The 17,827-nt window shown below is 43.3% G+C and overlaps 1 protein-coding gene across 33 annotated transcripts in view; it reads right to left on the reverse strand.

Annotated features, from left to right (window-relative positions):
• The window catches only part of MAP2 (microtubule associated protein 2), a 172,861-nt gene that overhangs the window by 35,246 nt on the left and 119,788 nt on the right, over nt 1-17,827 (reverse strand). For 21 of the 33 annotated variants that reach the window (XM_068686420.1, XM_068686406.1, XM_068686408.1 and 18 more), the window contains 3 exons: nt 13,544-13,657; nt 11,153-11,230; nt 1,444-1,698 (listed from right to left, as the gene is read on the reverse strand). In XM_068686420.1, the coding sequence (XP_068542521.1) occupies nt 1,444-1,675 (232 nt within the window). In that variant the 5' untranslated portion in view covers nt 1,676-1,698; nt 11,153-11,230; nt 13,544-13,657. The remainder of the gene's footprint in view (nt 1-1,443; nt 1,699-11,152; nt 11,231-13,543; nt 13,658-17,827) is intronic. The other 12 variants (XM_068686424.1, XM_068686422.1, XM_068686423.1 and 9 more) reach the window with 1 other exon arrangement.

The raw sequence follows: 17,827 nt of genomic DNA on the forward strand, positions 1-17,827 counted from the left end.
TCCATGCTTTGTTAATCATTAATAGCATGTTCTTTTTTAATATCCTATGGGAAACAATCATTCTTATCATATATAAAAAACACAAAGAGGTACTACAGAATGTGGTAGAACTTTCTGCAGTAATCTGTTAAAAAAAAAAAAAAAAAGAAAGAAAAAAGAAAAAAAGATTTTTTTCCCCTAAAACTTGTCCCAGAATAACTAATATCACAATATTGGTCATTCTTTAAATATTTGCATATGTTAACCTTTAGTTAAAAAGCTACTGCCGTTCTACACTCTGTGGGTACAAAAAAAAAAACACAAGAGAATTCTACAACTATAGTAATTTTCATCTTTTACGCTTTCAAATTTGTTGACTTGCAAACCCTATGATGAATAGAAACAAGGCCACTGAGCTGATTTTATCCTTGTTTCACAGAAATTAATGAGCTACATGCTGATTTTTCTTATGTATTCTATCATGCCTCCTAATGTAGCGCCAATGAACGAGACCAATGGCAAAAAAATAAATTCTGATTGCCGAGGGAATTTGATCTTCTTTATGTGGGCCAGCCCAAAAAACAGCCTCCAAAACACGGCACTTCTCAGTCAGGTACTGCACTACTCCATACAATGCGTCTTTACACCCTGTTGCACTGACTAAAGAGATACACCCTTGCAAGGCCTGTCTTGAAGCCTAGTTCTCATGGACTGAAAAACAATTGCTTGGAGTAAACGCTTTGCCCTAGGAACCAGATCAGAACTTCATGCGCCCAATCCTGTACTTCATACAAAAGGCAAATATCTCCGTGGAAGTGATGGGCTTTTGTCTCAGCAGGGCACTCCAGCCAAGCTAAACATTTGTAATAAGGCAAGGCACACAAAAAAATCAGAGTTCTGGCAATGATCAAGGAGAGAAGGGGTGGACTGCAATGAATGGCAAGGATATGACATAAGAAGCAATAGCTTTAGGGAAGCTAAACCAGAATGCTGAAGCACACACACACAAAAATACTGCACGCTGCAAATGAAAACATTTCTACAGTTTAAGCCTCTTTATGTCATAGTCAAAGTCAATAAATCTACTTTTTGAAAGAAAAGCAGATGAATCTCTGCACCAAAAAGAAAAAAAAATATACACAGATTAGCAATGTGACTGGCAAACACATCTGAGATGGGGGGAAAAAGGCTTGCGCAGAGGAATCAGCTTAGCTGCAAAGCATTTGTATCATGGCAAAGTAAAAAAAAAAAAAAAAAATTAGGAATCAGCTGCAGTGGTGGGAAACCATGTTGTCATACAGCACCTATGCAATCATAGTATCTGCTACACACTCTTCAGGCATAATAACAAGAGCAGTCATACTGATAAATGGGAAGAACAGGAAATGAAGCAGCCTCGGAAAGCACTGGAGAAGCTGGAGGATTCACTGGCAGCAAACGCATGCAATCCTAGGGAGGACACACCTTCCTCGGCCAAGGAAGGGGATGTGTCTCTCAGAGGCGTTTCCGCCACAATTACGCTCGCCCTGCTGGATGCCACACTCGGCACTTTGTCTTCGTGACACACTTTGGCCTCCAAACCAGATTCCGACTGACCCCCACCGAGGCCCTTGGCCTGGTCTGAAGGCTCAGCAGGCCCGTGCTCTTTCCCCACTTGCTTCCCAGGAAGAGCAGCAGGTTTCACTTCCACAGCCATCGGACTCTCTACAGGTTCTTCTTCTTGGGGATGGAAAAAGGAGGCGACATCAACACCAACAGTAAACACCAAGCACAAAGCTCAAAGGACTGGTTTTACATAACACTTTCAGCTCTGAACAATTTAGATTCGTGTGTCAAAGGTTCACTAGAATCCAGCCCATTTTAATCACAATGGAACTGAATTTTCCCAAGGGAAAAAAAGAAGAAAAAAAAAACACAAAAAAACCCTGTCCCCAGCAAAGCATATTTATGCTCTAAGATGAGAGCTGAAAGTGTTTTATAGATATACCTCTTCCAAAAATGGCTGTGAGTCAAATATTCATTGCAAATGGAGATGATATTGAATGATGGATGGCTCTGACAACACCAATGCATCAATGCGCACAGAAAGTATGCTGATTTTTTTTTCTGATGGATGTGCTGTTTAATCCAGTACAAGACATTCAGCTGAGGTGGGGGAAGGCATGAGTCATTAATTTCTTTCCATTGACCTTGGTGATAATGACTGCTAAATGCCAGCAAGTCTGTCCTGGATTTGGCAAAATATCCAGCCACTTGAACAGCCTTAATAAGCCCTGCACATAGCTGGTAACTAACGGTTTCACAAGAATTCAGCCAAGATACTTACACTGAATGGGTTTATAAACCATTTCTCCCTTAGGCTGCATGAGGCCTGAACTCTATGTGCAAATCACAGGTTTAACACGAGGACTCTTCATTTGCTTTTCTGTCTCCCTCATTAGCCCCCAGGCTCCTCATCACCAATTAAATTAGAGAAATCAGTGAGTGCAATATAACTATTTGTTCATCTGAATTTCTGAAACACATTACTCGGCCCACAGGCTGTTAGGATCAGTATACTAGTGCCAACAGTGGTCTTTATTCTACTCTTGCCATGACAGAAAGTCTCCTTTCTGGGCTGAAGTCTTGCCATTGCTATTCAGACCAATATTACCCTACTCCGTTGGTGTCCCCTCTGACTGGAAAGTAGTATTAAGTGTGAAACCTTTGATTCAGCAAAATCTTTAAGCAGCTGACCACCAGGCAACCTGATGACCTCTCTGGGGTTTTAAGTACGTCCCATGTTTAAGGATTTTGTCGAATCGGACTGAGAATGAATATCTTAAAGGCACAGAAGCCAAAAGATTCAGAATCAGAACTGAACCAATGCCTGAGTGTCACAGGGATATTTACTCAAGGGCAGACTGTAAAAGCAGCCTAGCACAACAGCAGGTATCCAGCTACAAGAGGCCCCTGCTCACGTAACTTGCTTTACTTCTCTTTTTCCAGTTTTATGTAGTTGTATTCATTCCCTTCAGTTAAAAATAAATAAATAAAGCCTCTCATTTTATCTCATTTTTATGGCAGTTACTTCACTCAATGCCACGTGATGATAACTAATTACTCACCAAAGCAGAAATAATTCTCTTCCTTTTTTTTTTTTTTTTATTAGCTGAAAGCTCTGCATACCTAGCTTGAAATGTCTAAAGTTTAGGCATCCAGTGCAAACAACTGTCTAGGTTTCCTCTAGGGAAGAAAAAGCCTTCAGAGGGCAAATCATCTTAGTTATGTTAGATACCCATTTTGGCAAGTTATTACACGAGGTACAGAGCTCTGAAATGGTTAAGATCAGGAGAGATTAATCCCATCCTGAATACCAATGCAAAGAGAACATTGTGATTCTCTCAGCATTATTACAGCTCATCAGATAAACGTTTTGAGAATATAGACACTAAAAAGAAAAGAAACATTGAAGAAGAACTTGCATGAATTAAGTGGACTTCATTGCAGTTGTCGTAAAAGCCCTGGCAATAGCTGCAGATGAGAATGTTTTCTAGAATGGATAAGCACACATCTACTGAGGGAAACAACTGAACACACATAAACACTGCTATGGATATTAAAAGTTTGCCTGAGCTCAGAAACTGGAAAAAAGACATCATCTCCAAGCTGCAAACTGGAATCTCAGTGCATCCTTGGGGAAGGCATTGTTACATGACTGCACTGCCCCTGTGGTTTTCTCCAAGCAAACGCTGCTGGCTGCTGTCAGCTAACTGCCTGGGCAGGCTGCTGGTCGGAGCTGGACGTCCTTCTTATGCTCCCCTGCACCTGCTCCGAGCAGGTCAATACTTAGATTAAATATTCAGTATTACAATAGTATTTTTCTCCTGAAAACATATTTACCTCATTTCTACTGACTGAATCATATCCTGTTCTTCCATGATATGGCAGTAAGCTGTTGGTGCCTTAATGAAGGAATCCTACAGAGACTCCCTTTGGGCAGCAGACTCTCTTGTGCCAAACAGACTGCTTACGCACAGGCAGCAAGTGAGGGGGGATTTATAATGCCTCCCTTTTCACTGATAAACCAGTTTATTTCCTTTTTTTTCCAGTTTCACTAGACACGGAGGCATATGACTGAAATGGATGCTGCTCCAGAGCTAAACAGTGCAGGAAAGTTTTCATTACAGATATAGGCACCCAGATATAGGAAGGCCTCTCCTGCCATTTTCTGCCTCCCCCAGCTTCAGGCAGCCATCCTGACACAAACAACCTGCAGTTATTAGCACTGATCTCATTCTTGTGCTGCTGCAGTGCTGGGCTACGTTATCCTGTTAACTCTGGACAACTCTGGTTTTCTCAAAATGCCCCACTGAGCTCTTTGAGTCACATACCTCTACCTTCCCGAGGCACAAATCCCTGCAGAATTCAGTACTGTTTTTAACTTAACCTCCTGTGTCCCAGGATTGAGTTAATCAAATGCTGTGTGATGAAACATGATTCATTTTGCTTGGAGAAGAAGCCAGAATTCCTGCTAGTCACTGAAATAGATTCTCCCTTGATCCCTCAAAAGACATTTGACTTTTATGTAACCCCCACAGCTAAAATAATACTTCCTGATGTGCTCAGGCCATAGAAAGAGGGGGTACAGAAACACAGTAACAGTGAACTTCGTAGAATGTCTGCCTTGGTTGCAGTCAGTTGACAGAGTTTTACTGGGCGCAGCCACAAAATACCCAGAGATCAAACATGACCCAGCACTGCCTTTAGGCACCAGCGTGTACTGGGGAAAATGTTGTTTTCCTTTGCCCAGTGGAGAATTAAAGATCTCCCACTACTAACTGGTGTAGACATGAGGTGTTCCCATTGTGTTACCAACTCAGCTGACTTACCTCCAGTAACAATCTTTTGGCCTGTTCTGCACACTGTTCCTGCAGTGGTTCTCTGGCACAGAAGAAATGAGCGTATGCTGCTTCTACCTAGCTGCCCTGTTTGAGCAGGGACCGTGCTTCCATTGACCCCAAAGCTGCATTCATGGCTCATGCTGCAGCTCTGCTTTGAGACGGAGGGTCTCTGGAGGAGCATCATTTCCGTGTGGGGAGAGCACACATCTTCCCTCCCCAGAAAGCTGCAACCCCAGGCACATATATAATGGAATGGATGGCAGGTGGGGAGAGGGGAAGAGGAACAACATGGGACCATGCTCAGTTCACCTTCATCATGGCCCAACAAGACCTCTGTGCTCTTCACTGTGGCACTGGGACGTGTACTAGAGCCAGTCCACTCCGAGCTGAACAAAGGGTGTTCATAGTACTCCTCATCCGAATTGTAGGGCTCATCATCAGGCACAGACACTGAGATGGAGGGGGCCAGGCGTTTACGCCACTCCCTGCTGGCAGTGGGCCCGCAGCCGGGGCAGTGGCGTAGCGGTCCCACCTTATCCTCCGCCCCTTCATCTACAAATAGACACACACAGACAAAAACTGCAGGACAGACAGACAGACAGACAGAGACAAGACAAGACAGGATGGAGGCATGCACTAGCAACACTAGCCACTGCGTCGTACTGCAGAGTGGATGGAACCAGGCAAGCTGCAAACTGATGCTGGATGGAGGCATGGGCAGTGCATTGTAACACGGGGGCTGTCTGTGGCACCTCCTGAACACTGGAAACCAGCTACTGCAATAAATGCATTTCAAGACTATTCACTCAGCATTTAGAGGAATACATATTGCACACAAACCACAACTTGCATTGAGAATCATATGTATTTTACAGCTGGAGTGATTGTTTTTGAAACTTCTGAAGTATCCTGACACACTTGTATCCTTTGTGGTCATCGGGTGAGGTACTTGAAGATGTAAACAAAAAAAAAAAGAGTCCTTTAATTGAAAGTGGTTTGCTTTTTGTCAGTGACAATCTTATTTCTCATTTTTATGTATTTCAAACTTACTTCTTTCCTTTTTCTACAACTAAGTATCATTTAAACAAAGAAAAAGAAAAAAAACATAAACAAACAACCCTTCCTCTAGTTGCTAGCTACCTTTTTTCCTGAAAAAGGCCACGCAGAGCTGCTCACAGCACTCTGTTAGTCCTGCATTTAATGCTGTTGTGTCATGTTTCTCTTGGTGAACTAGCTCCCACCTCTGAGTTTGCCAATACTTCAGAATGACAGCTTTATTCACCCGTCACTGCAGCATCACAAATAATCACTTAATCATTTCAGGACTACACCAGCTACTGACAGCTACAGCGAGGGGGAGCTTGGGTTTGTTTTTCTAAGACAAAGAAAAAAATAGAGCACAATTAAAGTGACTGGCCTGCCATCTGACCCATACACACCTGAAGGGGAGACCTGAGAGCTTGTGCAAGCTAAGGAGCTCTCAGACTACTAACTGAGCCATGAAAAACTAAAAACTTCTAATCCTAGAGAAAATACATTTGAAGTCCCTTCTCTGTAACTTCTCAGTGCCTGTAGCAGCTGCTGCTGCTAACCCTTTGGATTTCCTACTAGCTGCAAGGAGCCCATGCTCAGTGTCCCTGGCCTTTCTCCAAGCAATTACAACTTAAAGAGCTTCCAAAACCTTCCTCTCAGATCCAAAAGTCAGAAAGCAAGACTCTAACACAGACAGTATAACCGACATTAACCACATCTCTGTGAGACCCTGAACCAAGAAAGCTCGTGACTGCTGCTGTTACTACCATTACCCAAGCCTTGGAAGGTGATTTTTATCCATCTGTATCACCGGATTGCTTATTGTGACCAAACCAATTCCATCTATAGGAGCTCTGCGCTTCTTCCTGGCATATAAAAGTAGGTTTCAAGTTTCTTTCTAGAGCACACCATAACAAGACAACACCTGTGTCCTTAAATAAAAAGGCACCCTCTGCTTTCTGCAGCAGTGTGGCAGCAAGTGTCCTGTAATGTAATGACATCTGCTTCTTCTGCCTTGGAAAAGGATGCTGTAACTTCAACCCAGTTAGGCTCAACCAATGCAGAAAAATATATGTATATTCATCAAATGTAATATTAGAAGCTCCAACACGTCTCATCACGCTGCCAAAGGATGATTATCCACATTTAAGAATCTGTGACAGCCCTGAGGTGGGCCAGCAATGAATGTATGCTATGCACACCTGTGCACATATACAAATACTGCCCACAGAACTTAAGAGAATTATTTTCACAATTTCTTTCAGGGGACAAAGAGCGCCTTCAACTACGGATAATTTAGAGGCTTCGCCCTTGTAGTGGAATCTAAACTGCAGATTCGGTGGTTGATGCATGTTTAAAAGCTAGGTGTGGAAAGATAAGCCATCACCTGCCTCTGCTGAGCAGGCAGCTCTGCAGAGCACCGAAATAGGAGATGCTAAACACAGGCCTGAACCTGAGCTCCCTGCCTTTTTCCTAGTACTTACGAATGAGCAATAAGGTTGCAGCAAAGCATCTTCACATTTAATCCACTTGCAATGCAAAACCTGCAGATTTCTTCTCTATATAAGCTTCTATAAAATTCAGTGTCAGATTTGAGGTGGCTGACTGTTTGCAAAAGGCTTGTTCCAGAGGGTGAAGCTGTGTCTCAGCGTGTGACAGACCAGAAGTCAGCTCCCTCCTAGACCTGAGAACATTTAAGACTACAACTCCCACTTCTGTGCAGGGTGCCCTCGTGCTAGTTTATGCATCACTGTGAGCAAGAGCAGAAAGCAGGGGGATGCACTTGGCATCTCTTCTGCTGGAACTGGTACATGGTGGAGGAAAGAAGAGAGGTTGAAGAGGTAAGAAGTAGAACAGGGAAGGAGGAGGGTGCATTATGGAGATGGAGGTGCAACTGGAAAAGGGGAGGCTCTCCTTCCAGCTGTAGGTCATATTTATCCAGGGACTCTTCAGAAGTAAAACGCACTAAGAATGAAGATGGAAGTCCAGGACTTCTCTATATTGATGCAAACAGGGCTGGAAATTGCTTCTGCATGGGATGTGGGGGGAAAAAAAGCACACAAAAACAACCAAGCCCTGCCTCTGCTCCTTTACATTACAGCAACTGACAACAGTAAAGATGCGCAATGCACAGAAATGTGATGGGCCAAAATCATTAGGAGTGCAAAGTCTAGCTGGAGCTATTATGTCTGTGTCTACCACACATCTACATCATTTATCACTTTCAATAAAGATATTTGCAAACTTACTGCAGATAATTTCATTAACATGACAATTCATTCTTTAAAGAAGTCCATGCTTTCATTTCTGCAACATGAAAATTCCTTTGCTGTTGTAGTCCCTTCTAATAGTTTCCATGTCAAAGTGTGGGAAAAATTCCCAGAGTATTCTAAAGACCAAGATTAAAATCACTTCTCACAAAGGCCAATTCAGCTTGAGCTTCCAGGTATCTTTTCAAAAAGCCTTTTATGGAATAATTTTTACTGTAAATGGATTTTTTTTTAGGACACTTGGTTCCTTTCAATTTGCAGTGCTCTTATTTGGTACAGAAAACTTATCCTGAAACACCTATTTCAAAATGGAAGGCAGTCCTTCAAGGCATTCTCCTATCTTGTAACATTTAGAAGATTTTTTACATGAAGACATTTCTAACCATTGTCAAAAGGTGCAGAGCACAAAAGAAATGCCAAGTTTGCAAGAGAATACTGCATCAGCCCTGAATGAGCAGATACAACCAATAAAAGGATTAGACAGCGCTAGGGAAAATTTCATTTCCTGAGCAAAATTATGTTACAGTAGGTGAAATAAATGAAATAATGTCAATAGGGCAAATTAGTTATCTTACCTTCTGCAGCAGTAAAAAGGAACAGGCTCATCTGAATGATTTTCTGCAGCCAAATGAAAGAAAGAAACCTACATCCACTGACTCCTTTCTCTCATGAAATACACTTGACCCACAAACCTCTCTGCCTTTTCTACCTTTTTTTTTCCTTTTAATTTGTGGTTGCTGCATGGCTGGCCACATCCACCTTTGTCATGTCTACAGCAGTGATTTCTTTCTGACTATGACTGAAGGAAGCCTCTTTTGGATTCAGTGCAATGCAACACACACTGACAAGCATGTTAGGAAAATGTTCTCTGAGAGAAGAGGGATGAAGTAAGCTGAGACAGATACACACACCAAATACTCGCCTTTTCTTGTTCAACAACTTTAGAACTGAGTTAAATTCATAAATTGTAAGCTACTGAGCAGAAAGATAGACAGACAACGTAAAGGTGCATGGGGATGGATAGCCAGACAGTATAGAAAACGGAAGGCTGAAGCAGGTACAGCACAAATTGGGTCAAAACCTGATGAGGTAAACTCTCCCGAATGGGAGCTCTGCCTGAATGAAAATGACAGGACTGGCTCCCTCAAGTCAGCAAAAGCCCCACTTACCCACAGAAAATAAGGATGACATCTTCCAACACGGAGCAGAACACAAGATTTTGTGTTTCTTCTGGCCTACTAACTACACTAAAAGTACACTGATACTTTGGGCAAAAGCAACCGAAGTGCGATTATATTAACTTTAAATGCAAGGAAGGAGAAAAACACCAATGTTAAGTGATGTGCTGAGCCATACACACACTGGGAACACCGCAGTCCTGTAGCTAGTTGATAATAAAGTCAAGTTACATAGCTTTTTGCCACCTTCTTGTCGTAGTACTAAGCATCACGACGTGCTAGGGGACAGTTTTTAACCTCCTGTCAATTAATCAATATGTTTGCATTATAAAATCCTAAAATACTAATAATACTGCCAATACTTAGAGCTGATCCTAAACTAAGAGTAATGGAAGAACCTTGACATTTGCCTGAAGCGGAAGAACAAGTCCCTTATTGTAATAGGAAAAATCAAAAAGCATATGCTGAACTACTCAAGTGAACTCTACAAAACCAGAAAACAGCGGTGAAAACCTTGGTAACAATCCTAAAAGCATTTGTTAATGCCCTACTAGCTTCCTTTTCAGTCCATAGTTTTGATTGCCATTACTTCTTGGTGATAAGTCAAGAATTGTCAGAGTATTTTATTCAAAACACACACACAAAAAAAAACAACCACTCAATGAATCAAATTTGATATCCTGGTTGCTGACCACGTACACTGGGTATTTCCAGTACAGTGGACTGCCAAATGATGTTGTTGTTAGCACAGCCTGTAATTGCATTATCTCAAAACTGACCCAAGGATTGAACATGCTGAATTGCAGTGCCCTAATAACTGAGAGTCAGACTATGTTAGCACATGAAGTAAAATTAATAGAAGCTCTGCGTTAAAATACTAACAAAGTTTGGTCAGCAGATGATGATAAATTATTTCCATGCTCTTACTGAAAAAAAAAAAAAAAAAAGACAAAAATGAAGGAAGTAAATGGACACACATAAATGCTGTTCACATGGCAGAGTTCAGCTGACAGCCCCCTGCAGAATCTGAACCCAAATACTTTCCTCAGACTGACAAGACATGGCTCAGTATTGATATATTGCTGTCTCTTACACTGATGGCCTTGACACAGCACTCTTTTGTTGCTGAACAAAGCACTGCCATATATCCTTACCATTGTGACAACTGCTTAAAATTAAGAAAACGCTTAAGTTCTTTGCTGAAGGGGATTTTAACAGGAGGAAAAAAGCAGAGATCATGGGCTACTGAAACTGAATATTCACAGTGCAGAACAGAGTACAAATTTGCTTTGTGAGACTAGAATTTGACTCCCACACTCTGCATACAGAACCCCAATACATGTAGGCACTGAAACATGAATTACAGGCTGAAGACCAACAAAATGATCCAACTCCGAATCTCCTTACTTTCATGCATTTAAGATTCCAAATACAAAATTAATGACTTTAAAAAAAAAAGCCAAACAAATCCTAAGAAAACAAAAATTACCTATACTGAATCACAGTTTTGGTGAGCACATTGGGATAGCAGACATCTTTGCTCATGTTGCATGTGACAGATAAAGAAGTTATCATCACCATTTTTGTTGTTGTTGTTTAGTATGGATGTACTTAGCCTGCCAGTTACCTCTGTGCATGTGTCTACCTCACCCATGAATTGCAGTTGGTTTGCAGATGGGGAGTTACTGGGGGGAATGCCTTATTCCACATGAAGCTGCAGTATCACCATTTTCTGATTTTCCCCTCCTTTAGACTCATGTCTCATCCCTCTGCTGACAGCTGGATACTGCAAGGTCCGGGAGACCCTTACCTTCCTCCAGAGCTCCAGTTTGCTCAGAAGCTGGTGATGGAGGTGGGGAAGGAGGCAGGTTGGCTGACTCTTCGACTGCTGCAAATCAAACAATGAAAACGAGATACAGCAATTAATTCCCAGGAGATCAATGCTTGATACAAGCTGCAGTCAGCCTGTGCTGCCCAGCTGAGAGAATTAGTCGATGGGGACTGGTGCACCAGGGATTTTCAGGAGGAGACCCTTCTTTACCTGGATTGTTAAAGCTATATTTAAAGGATTTATTTTTTCAGATGAAAGGCATTGTTTTCAAAATTCTGGTCACAGAGTACAATACAGAAATGAAGTACAAAATCATTGTTTAGATCAGTGTTGCCACTTAAAAAGCCTTCAGTTATTCAAAGCAACAACAAAACAGCATCTGTGCAGGACAGATTTTATAAATTCAGGCTGATTAACTGTAACGGTGAGAAACTAATCTCTTCAGTTTACCTTGAGTACATGAACAAGAAACACTCTGCAAGCTTTTTTCTTTTCTTGATACTGAGTTCAAGGTTAATCACAGAATACATGCAAATACTCCTCATCTAAATACAAAAGACATCAGCACAAGGAACTTATGTCAGCCATGACTTATTAATGATTCAGCTGAGCAAGGTGCTGTGAAATCTTAGATTCACTAAGGTTACATTTTAGATTCGTTCCCAGTCACAAGGCTAGATGCTGAAACCAGATGATGTTTTTCCAATGATTGCAATAGAAGCACGACAAATCCTGAACAAGCTGCTTCTTAAATGAACTCAGCATAATCTCCGCATCTGATTTCATACTAATCATTCTGGGAGGATTTTTTTTTTTCTTTAAAACCAAACCCACTACTGGGAATTAACCTGTTTTGGAGAAAAAAAAAAAAAAAAAAAAAAAAGAATAAAAAGGGAAAAAAGTAACAAGTCTGTTTTACAGCCTGTGTTACAAATGTCACCCCTCAACAAGCAGATCTAAGTTTCTGATGCAGGGCTTCTTCCCAAGCATAGAAAGGCCAATTTCAGAAGCCCTAGAAGAATTGTCCTGGCTTCCTTTCTATTGATGTCAACATGGTTTGGAAGACAGACCTATGTGACTTATCCTTAAGATTTGCTCGTCCAGGGACAGAGTATTTCTGTCTTAATTACAGTGCAATTCCAACTGCATTCACGTAGTGACTGACCACAGAAACTGCAACACCAGCATTTGCTAACCGTAGATGTACTTCTCCCAATATGTTTAAAATCTCTTACCTAACCAGAGGTAACTGAATACTCATTTTGCTTCATGCAGGCCCCAGTGAAGCACTCAAGTCTTAAATATGTATGAAATGTTTTGTGAAACTGGGGTATTTCACGTAATATCGAGCATTTGTAAAGAAGGAAATTATCAAGCTACACATCTCTCTGTTGTACTTCCAGCTCAAAATTAATTCAGTGAAGCAGAAGACCTTGGGAACCAGATTTACAACAAGTATTTTTAATTACTCATTGACTTTAATTCATTCCTAAGCAGGGTCCAGCTGCTGCACCAAATAAAGTGAAGTGCCTGTGGGGAAAATACCACAAGGTACTATTCTGGTTTGATCACAACATACATGTGCTCAGCAGAACTTATCCCAGGGGAAGGCTTGCAAGACATTCACTACCCGAGGACAGCGTATGGCCTTTCTCTGCCCTTTGGTGTACATGCTCAGGGCTACCATGGAAGTTCTCTGGCAGTGAGGAAGCACTAGGTATGAAGGGCTGAATACTTACTCATATACATACACGCTTGGATTCGGAGAGATGTTCCACGAAGGAGCCAGCAGGAGGACGAGGAAGCAGCACGGACAGTGGTACCACCACCAGTCTGGACCACTGGCATTTGCTTCCACCCACTATCACTCCCTCTCTCTAACCCAGCTGACCACTAACCCCTCTCCCATCCCCTTCTATGGTGCCCTCTTCCTCTCTGCTTCCTGTCGAGATGCTCTTCCTCCATCTTCTGGAGCAGCTACCACCAACCACTAAAACCTTGCCATCTTTTTACATGCCCCTCCCATAATCTTTGCCTCTTCAGACATCAGCCTTCCTCTCCCAGGGCTGAGCACAAAGGGGCTCTGAGCACTGCTTGGTCCCACCAAACACAACGATAACAAAACCACAGTCGCAGCTGCTCCGCTTGCCAGTCAGACACCAGGTAGAAAGCTGCTGCTACGAGCACAGAGTGAATGAGACAGCCAAAGGGGCACGAAGAACTGGGGCAACAAGGGTAACTCTACTATGTAGTCCTTTGCTTTACTCAAGACTATAACCTACTTGAATCCACACTTGTATTTTTCTTTATAAAACACATATAACATTTGCAGACACAAGGATATTTTCAATACGTTTTATGTTGTTTTACCTATAGGTAGAGGTCCAGGCTGCTCTTTGTGCTGGGCTTCTTTTTCCTGTTCTCCTTTTAGGACTGCTACAGCTTCAGCTGTTACTACTTGTACTATCCTCGCAGACACCTCTTCTGTGGTAGCAGAAAAAGCAAAAGAAAAGAAAAAAGAAAACAAGAAAAATATGCTAATTAGAATGTTTTTCTTAAATTGCAAAAGTTAGCTCAAAAAATAGGGACTGACTTGATTTTGAAAGAGGCAATCTTTTTCCTGAAATATAAGCAAATCATTAAAAATGAAATAGAAGGACCAAAAAACCAGTGGAAAATGCTGAGTATTTATGAAAACCAGGACGCTAGCCTTTGCAGCAAGATGCACAAAAAATTGTTATTAAATGCTCTTTCTTATGTCTGTTAGGGACAATGTGCAGCGACTGCAAAATTTTAAGGTGATTATTTATTAAACGCCTTGCAACTTTTTTCCCTACGTACTGTTTTGCAGACAGGGGTAGAACGGCCCGCTGAGTCATGGGATTTCTTGACATTTAATGTATGGAGTCAGTGTCACTCTCACGTGTACTGGATGATATTTCCTCCCCATCAGCACGCAGTTAAGAGGCAATAAAGGCACTTCCAAACACATCTAAGGATTTGCTGCTGAGGGACTTGAAACAGAAGCGCCAAATATCATTTCAATATGATACAAACACACGCTTTGTCCTCTTCGCCCCTTTTAGGACTGCAACATAAAGCTTTCTTCAACACAAACCGGTTGCAGTGGGTAACATCTGCAGTGTCGGATGGGTTTGCAGCCCTGGACCTGGGACTCTGGCGTGGCTCCTGGATGCTGGATGCTCAACAGAGCCAGGTGCCAGGGGACCTGTGCTCAGCTCCTCCCCACCACCACCACCAGCCTGCAACAGGTCCAGGAGGGGTGAGGAACCCTTCCGTGTTGCTCCCCCCCGCGGGTGCACAGATCCCCCATTAATCACCCCCTTGGGACAGAAATAAAAGCTCTCTGCTCACCCCTCACTGCTTCCTTCAGGCAAAGGAAGGGAAAAGATACTTAAACCAGTGCCCTAGATGTAACGTTACAGCAACCATCCTAACAAGGGACGCTGCCTGTTAGATTAATGGTGATTTCTTTCTGGCAGAATTCCTTGGTGCTTTTAATGTAAAGTTCTTCCTCTTCATTTGTCCTCTGGAAAAGCTGATTTTTTTCTCCCAGGAAGCAGAGCTGCATGTTACCCGACTTTCACGGTCGTGTTTGTCTAAAAACAACATGCTACGTTAATCTCTCTTTTGCACAAACTGAGTACGTAATGAGATATTAAAAAACCAACCCACTGGCAAAGAACATTCATAATTGTTGGTATTTATATCTCACAATCCACTTCCCTCTTGACTGGTGGCCAGGAGGGCAGGGACCGCAATACAGCGTTACTGGCTGCAGCCAATAGCGAGAGTTGATGGCTGAATATGTCAGAGCCACCACCGAGCAACGAAAAAATAAGCTGGTTTAGAGAACTGTTAGCCCAAGAATAAATGAGCACAAACTTGCCAAGGATAAATTCAGACGAGAAATCAGATGTTTCCCTGCTCTCAGGGGTGTGAAGTTCTGGCACAGATTTCCCCATAGAAGGAAGAAAACTTGACTGATTTTGAGATGGAGCTGGGCACATTCAGGAAAGGAACCACACAATATGGATGTCTGCATCAGCAGGAGGCTGGGCATGGCAGCTCTGCTTCTCTGTCCCTTTGGTGCACAACGTGCCCTCAGTGAATTAATGAGATTCCACTTTTTTGTCACGTAGATCGAACCGAACAACTTAATCAAGCCATGCATGTGGCTAGTCGGAGGCACCAAAGAAGAGCCACGTCAGTTCAAAGCCCATCAATCTCCCCAGCTGCCTTTTAGTGTCCTGTACCTCATGTAGGGGTTTTGAGTTTCTCCCACTGAAGGGGTGCTTCTTGGCACCTCTCAGTGAGGAACAGGGACCAAATACCCTACAACCCCTCCCGGGCTGTTACAGGGACTGGACACAAGCAGTTCCTTGCCATCCGCACGGGTCCTGGCAATTCCCTGTGTCGCGAGGCAGATGCAGACTGCAAAGCACAAGGAACACAGGAGAAAAGGGGTAGAACGTGGGAAAAGGTGCTTCTGGGGTACAGGTGGGCTCTCCAAGGCCCTCTCAGCTCTCTTCCCGATCTAATTTGCCTGGGACAAACATTATTTTCATCAGGGAGAAGCTGCTGGGGTACGAGGTTGCCTCCTGAAAAATGGTCATTTCAGACCATGCAGAATACACACATAAAAATATAATGGCCTGTGGTTGTTTTTTTTTTTTTCCTTTTTAAAATCAAGAAAGGCTCACTTTGAGCACTCTGCTGATGGATATTTTGGGTGACACGGGAGGCACAGGCAGTTCGCCAGAACAGCAGTGTTTTTGCTATACATGATGTCTGCGAAAGGACAGGCATTTCTGTACTAATGGACACTATAAATAGCAGATCCGATGGGTAAGTCAAATCCTCACAGGGCAGCTATTGAGACTGTTCATAGTTTCCTTATGGTTCAGTTAAAGTTCAAGGAAGCCTAATGATAAAAGAACAAAAAAAAAAAAAGAGAAAGAAAATGGAGAGTTAGCCAGCCTGGATGCCAGGCACATTCCTCACAGCCTATAAGCTCTGGCTTCATTAGAGAGAGTTTTGTTTGAAGGGTTTTGTTTTCCCTCTTTAACCAGGTAGATGTTGGCTGTTTCTGCCTTGTGCCATAGGAACAGCAAGCAGCAAGTAACACCAGGGGTGTGTTTCTTGAAGGCAGCACAGACCTGGGCTTCAGCTGTGGCTCCAGCACAACCGAGGAGCAGCAGCACAGATTCCCTCGGCAGTCCTGCAGAGTGAAACGCCGCTCCTTTTGCTAAGCTGCTCGTGGTACAGGACACAGGCTGAGCTTCCCACTTTGGGTACAGGCAGTGCAGCCCCCAAAAGCCCAGGTGGCCCTCGGTTACAATATTACTGACCAGAGGATGTCTGCGGCAGCCAGAGATGTGGGACCAGACCCTGGAGAAGGCCAAAATGTCATTTCCCAGCCCTCCTTCATTTCTTATTGATGCTGCTGCAGTCAGCGAGGGACTGCAGATGTCTCCGCTGGCACCTGAATCCATTACCGACATGACTTCCATTTCCCAGGAAACCTTTCCAGTCCATTAAGTTGTTTAACACACAGATTTACCAGCCCCAGTGACAGATGTATGGATGGCCACAAAAGTCTTTTAAAAACACGTCTGAGCTTTCACCAAGCATTTCCAGAAAACTGTTAGAAATATCTGGAAGCGGTCATGGCAAGAGCAAAAATTAGATCTGTGGCAGATCTGCGCAGCGATGCACGCTGTGTCTGCTCCCTTTGTGCCCTTTCTAATGGTTCACCTCCAGCCCCGGGCACTTTCTCCTCTTTCAGGCTACCATAACCTGGGGCTCAATCCATTGAGGAAATGGGTTGTGAATGCCCCTTCCTCCACGGAGCTGCTCAGGCTCTGAGAGCTCCCATCCAGCACAACCTCACTGACACCTCCCCTGTCTCTTTCTGCAGTGCAGTGGGGTTATTCTGAAGGCTGGGTTTGACGGGAGAAACTCCCAAAGAGCTGTTCCCACAGCATCTTCCTGCCTTGCAGGCAGGTGCCCCATGATTTCACCTCCCCATAGGAGCAGCATCGCCCCTCGAGGCTTTATCTTACCCTGCTAGGGTGGCAGCAGATCTTCAGAGCCAGCTGGGCTCTGCAAAACAGAACTCGTCCAGGGCGTAAACAAGGTTTGACGTGCTGGAACTGCATGGCACACCGATGCTCCAGGAGAAAACCCAAGGAAAAGGATGACAGGAAGGAGGGATAGAGGGGAGGAGACTGAAAATTGTGTCAAAACTTCCCAGGCACTCACAGTGTCATCCCTCAGACGCCGACCAAGAAAATTAACAGTGAGCTTGTTTAAAGCAAAGGGTAATTAATGCTCACAGAGGGCTGAGGCTAAAACAGGGAGAAAGAAAGATGCAAACAGATGGGAAGGACAAAATAATATGTTTCACTAATTTTGCTACGTTTTCGGCAAGGAATACAGGCAGGGCACAGCAAAAGGATTAGCTACATGCGTGCTCGCAGAATTGGGAAAACAAAGCAATTTCAGTCAAAATGTGCCTGTCAAAATCCTCAGCAGGGTGCAGAGCAGTTTCCAAGGTAACCAGCACTAATTGTTGGCACAGCCGGCTCGAGTCAACAACAAAAGCACCGAGGAACCTGTGCTGCTCAGCAA

This window comes from Anas acuta, chromosome 6, assembly GCF_963932015.1.
Source record: "Anas acuta chromosome 6, bAnaAcu1.1, whole genome shotgun sequence".
In the NCBI taxonomy this organism is placed as follows: domain Eukaryota; kingdom Metazoa; phylum Chordata; class Aves; order Anseriformes; family Anatidae; genus Anas; species Anas acuta.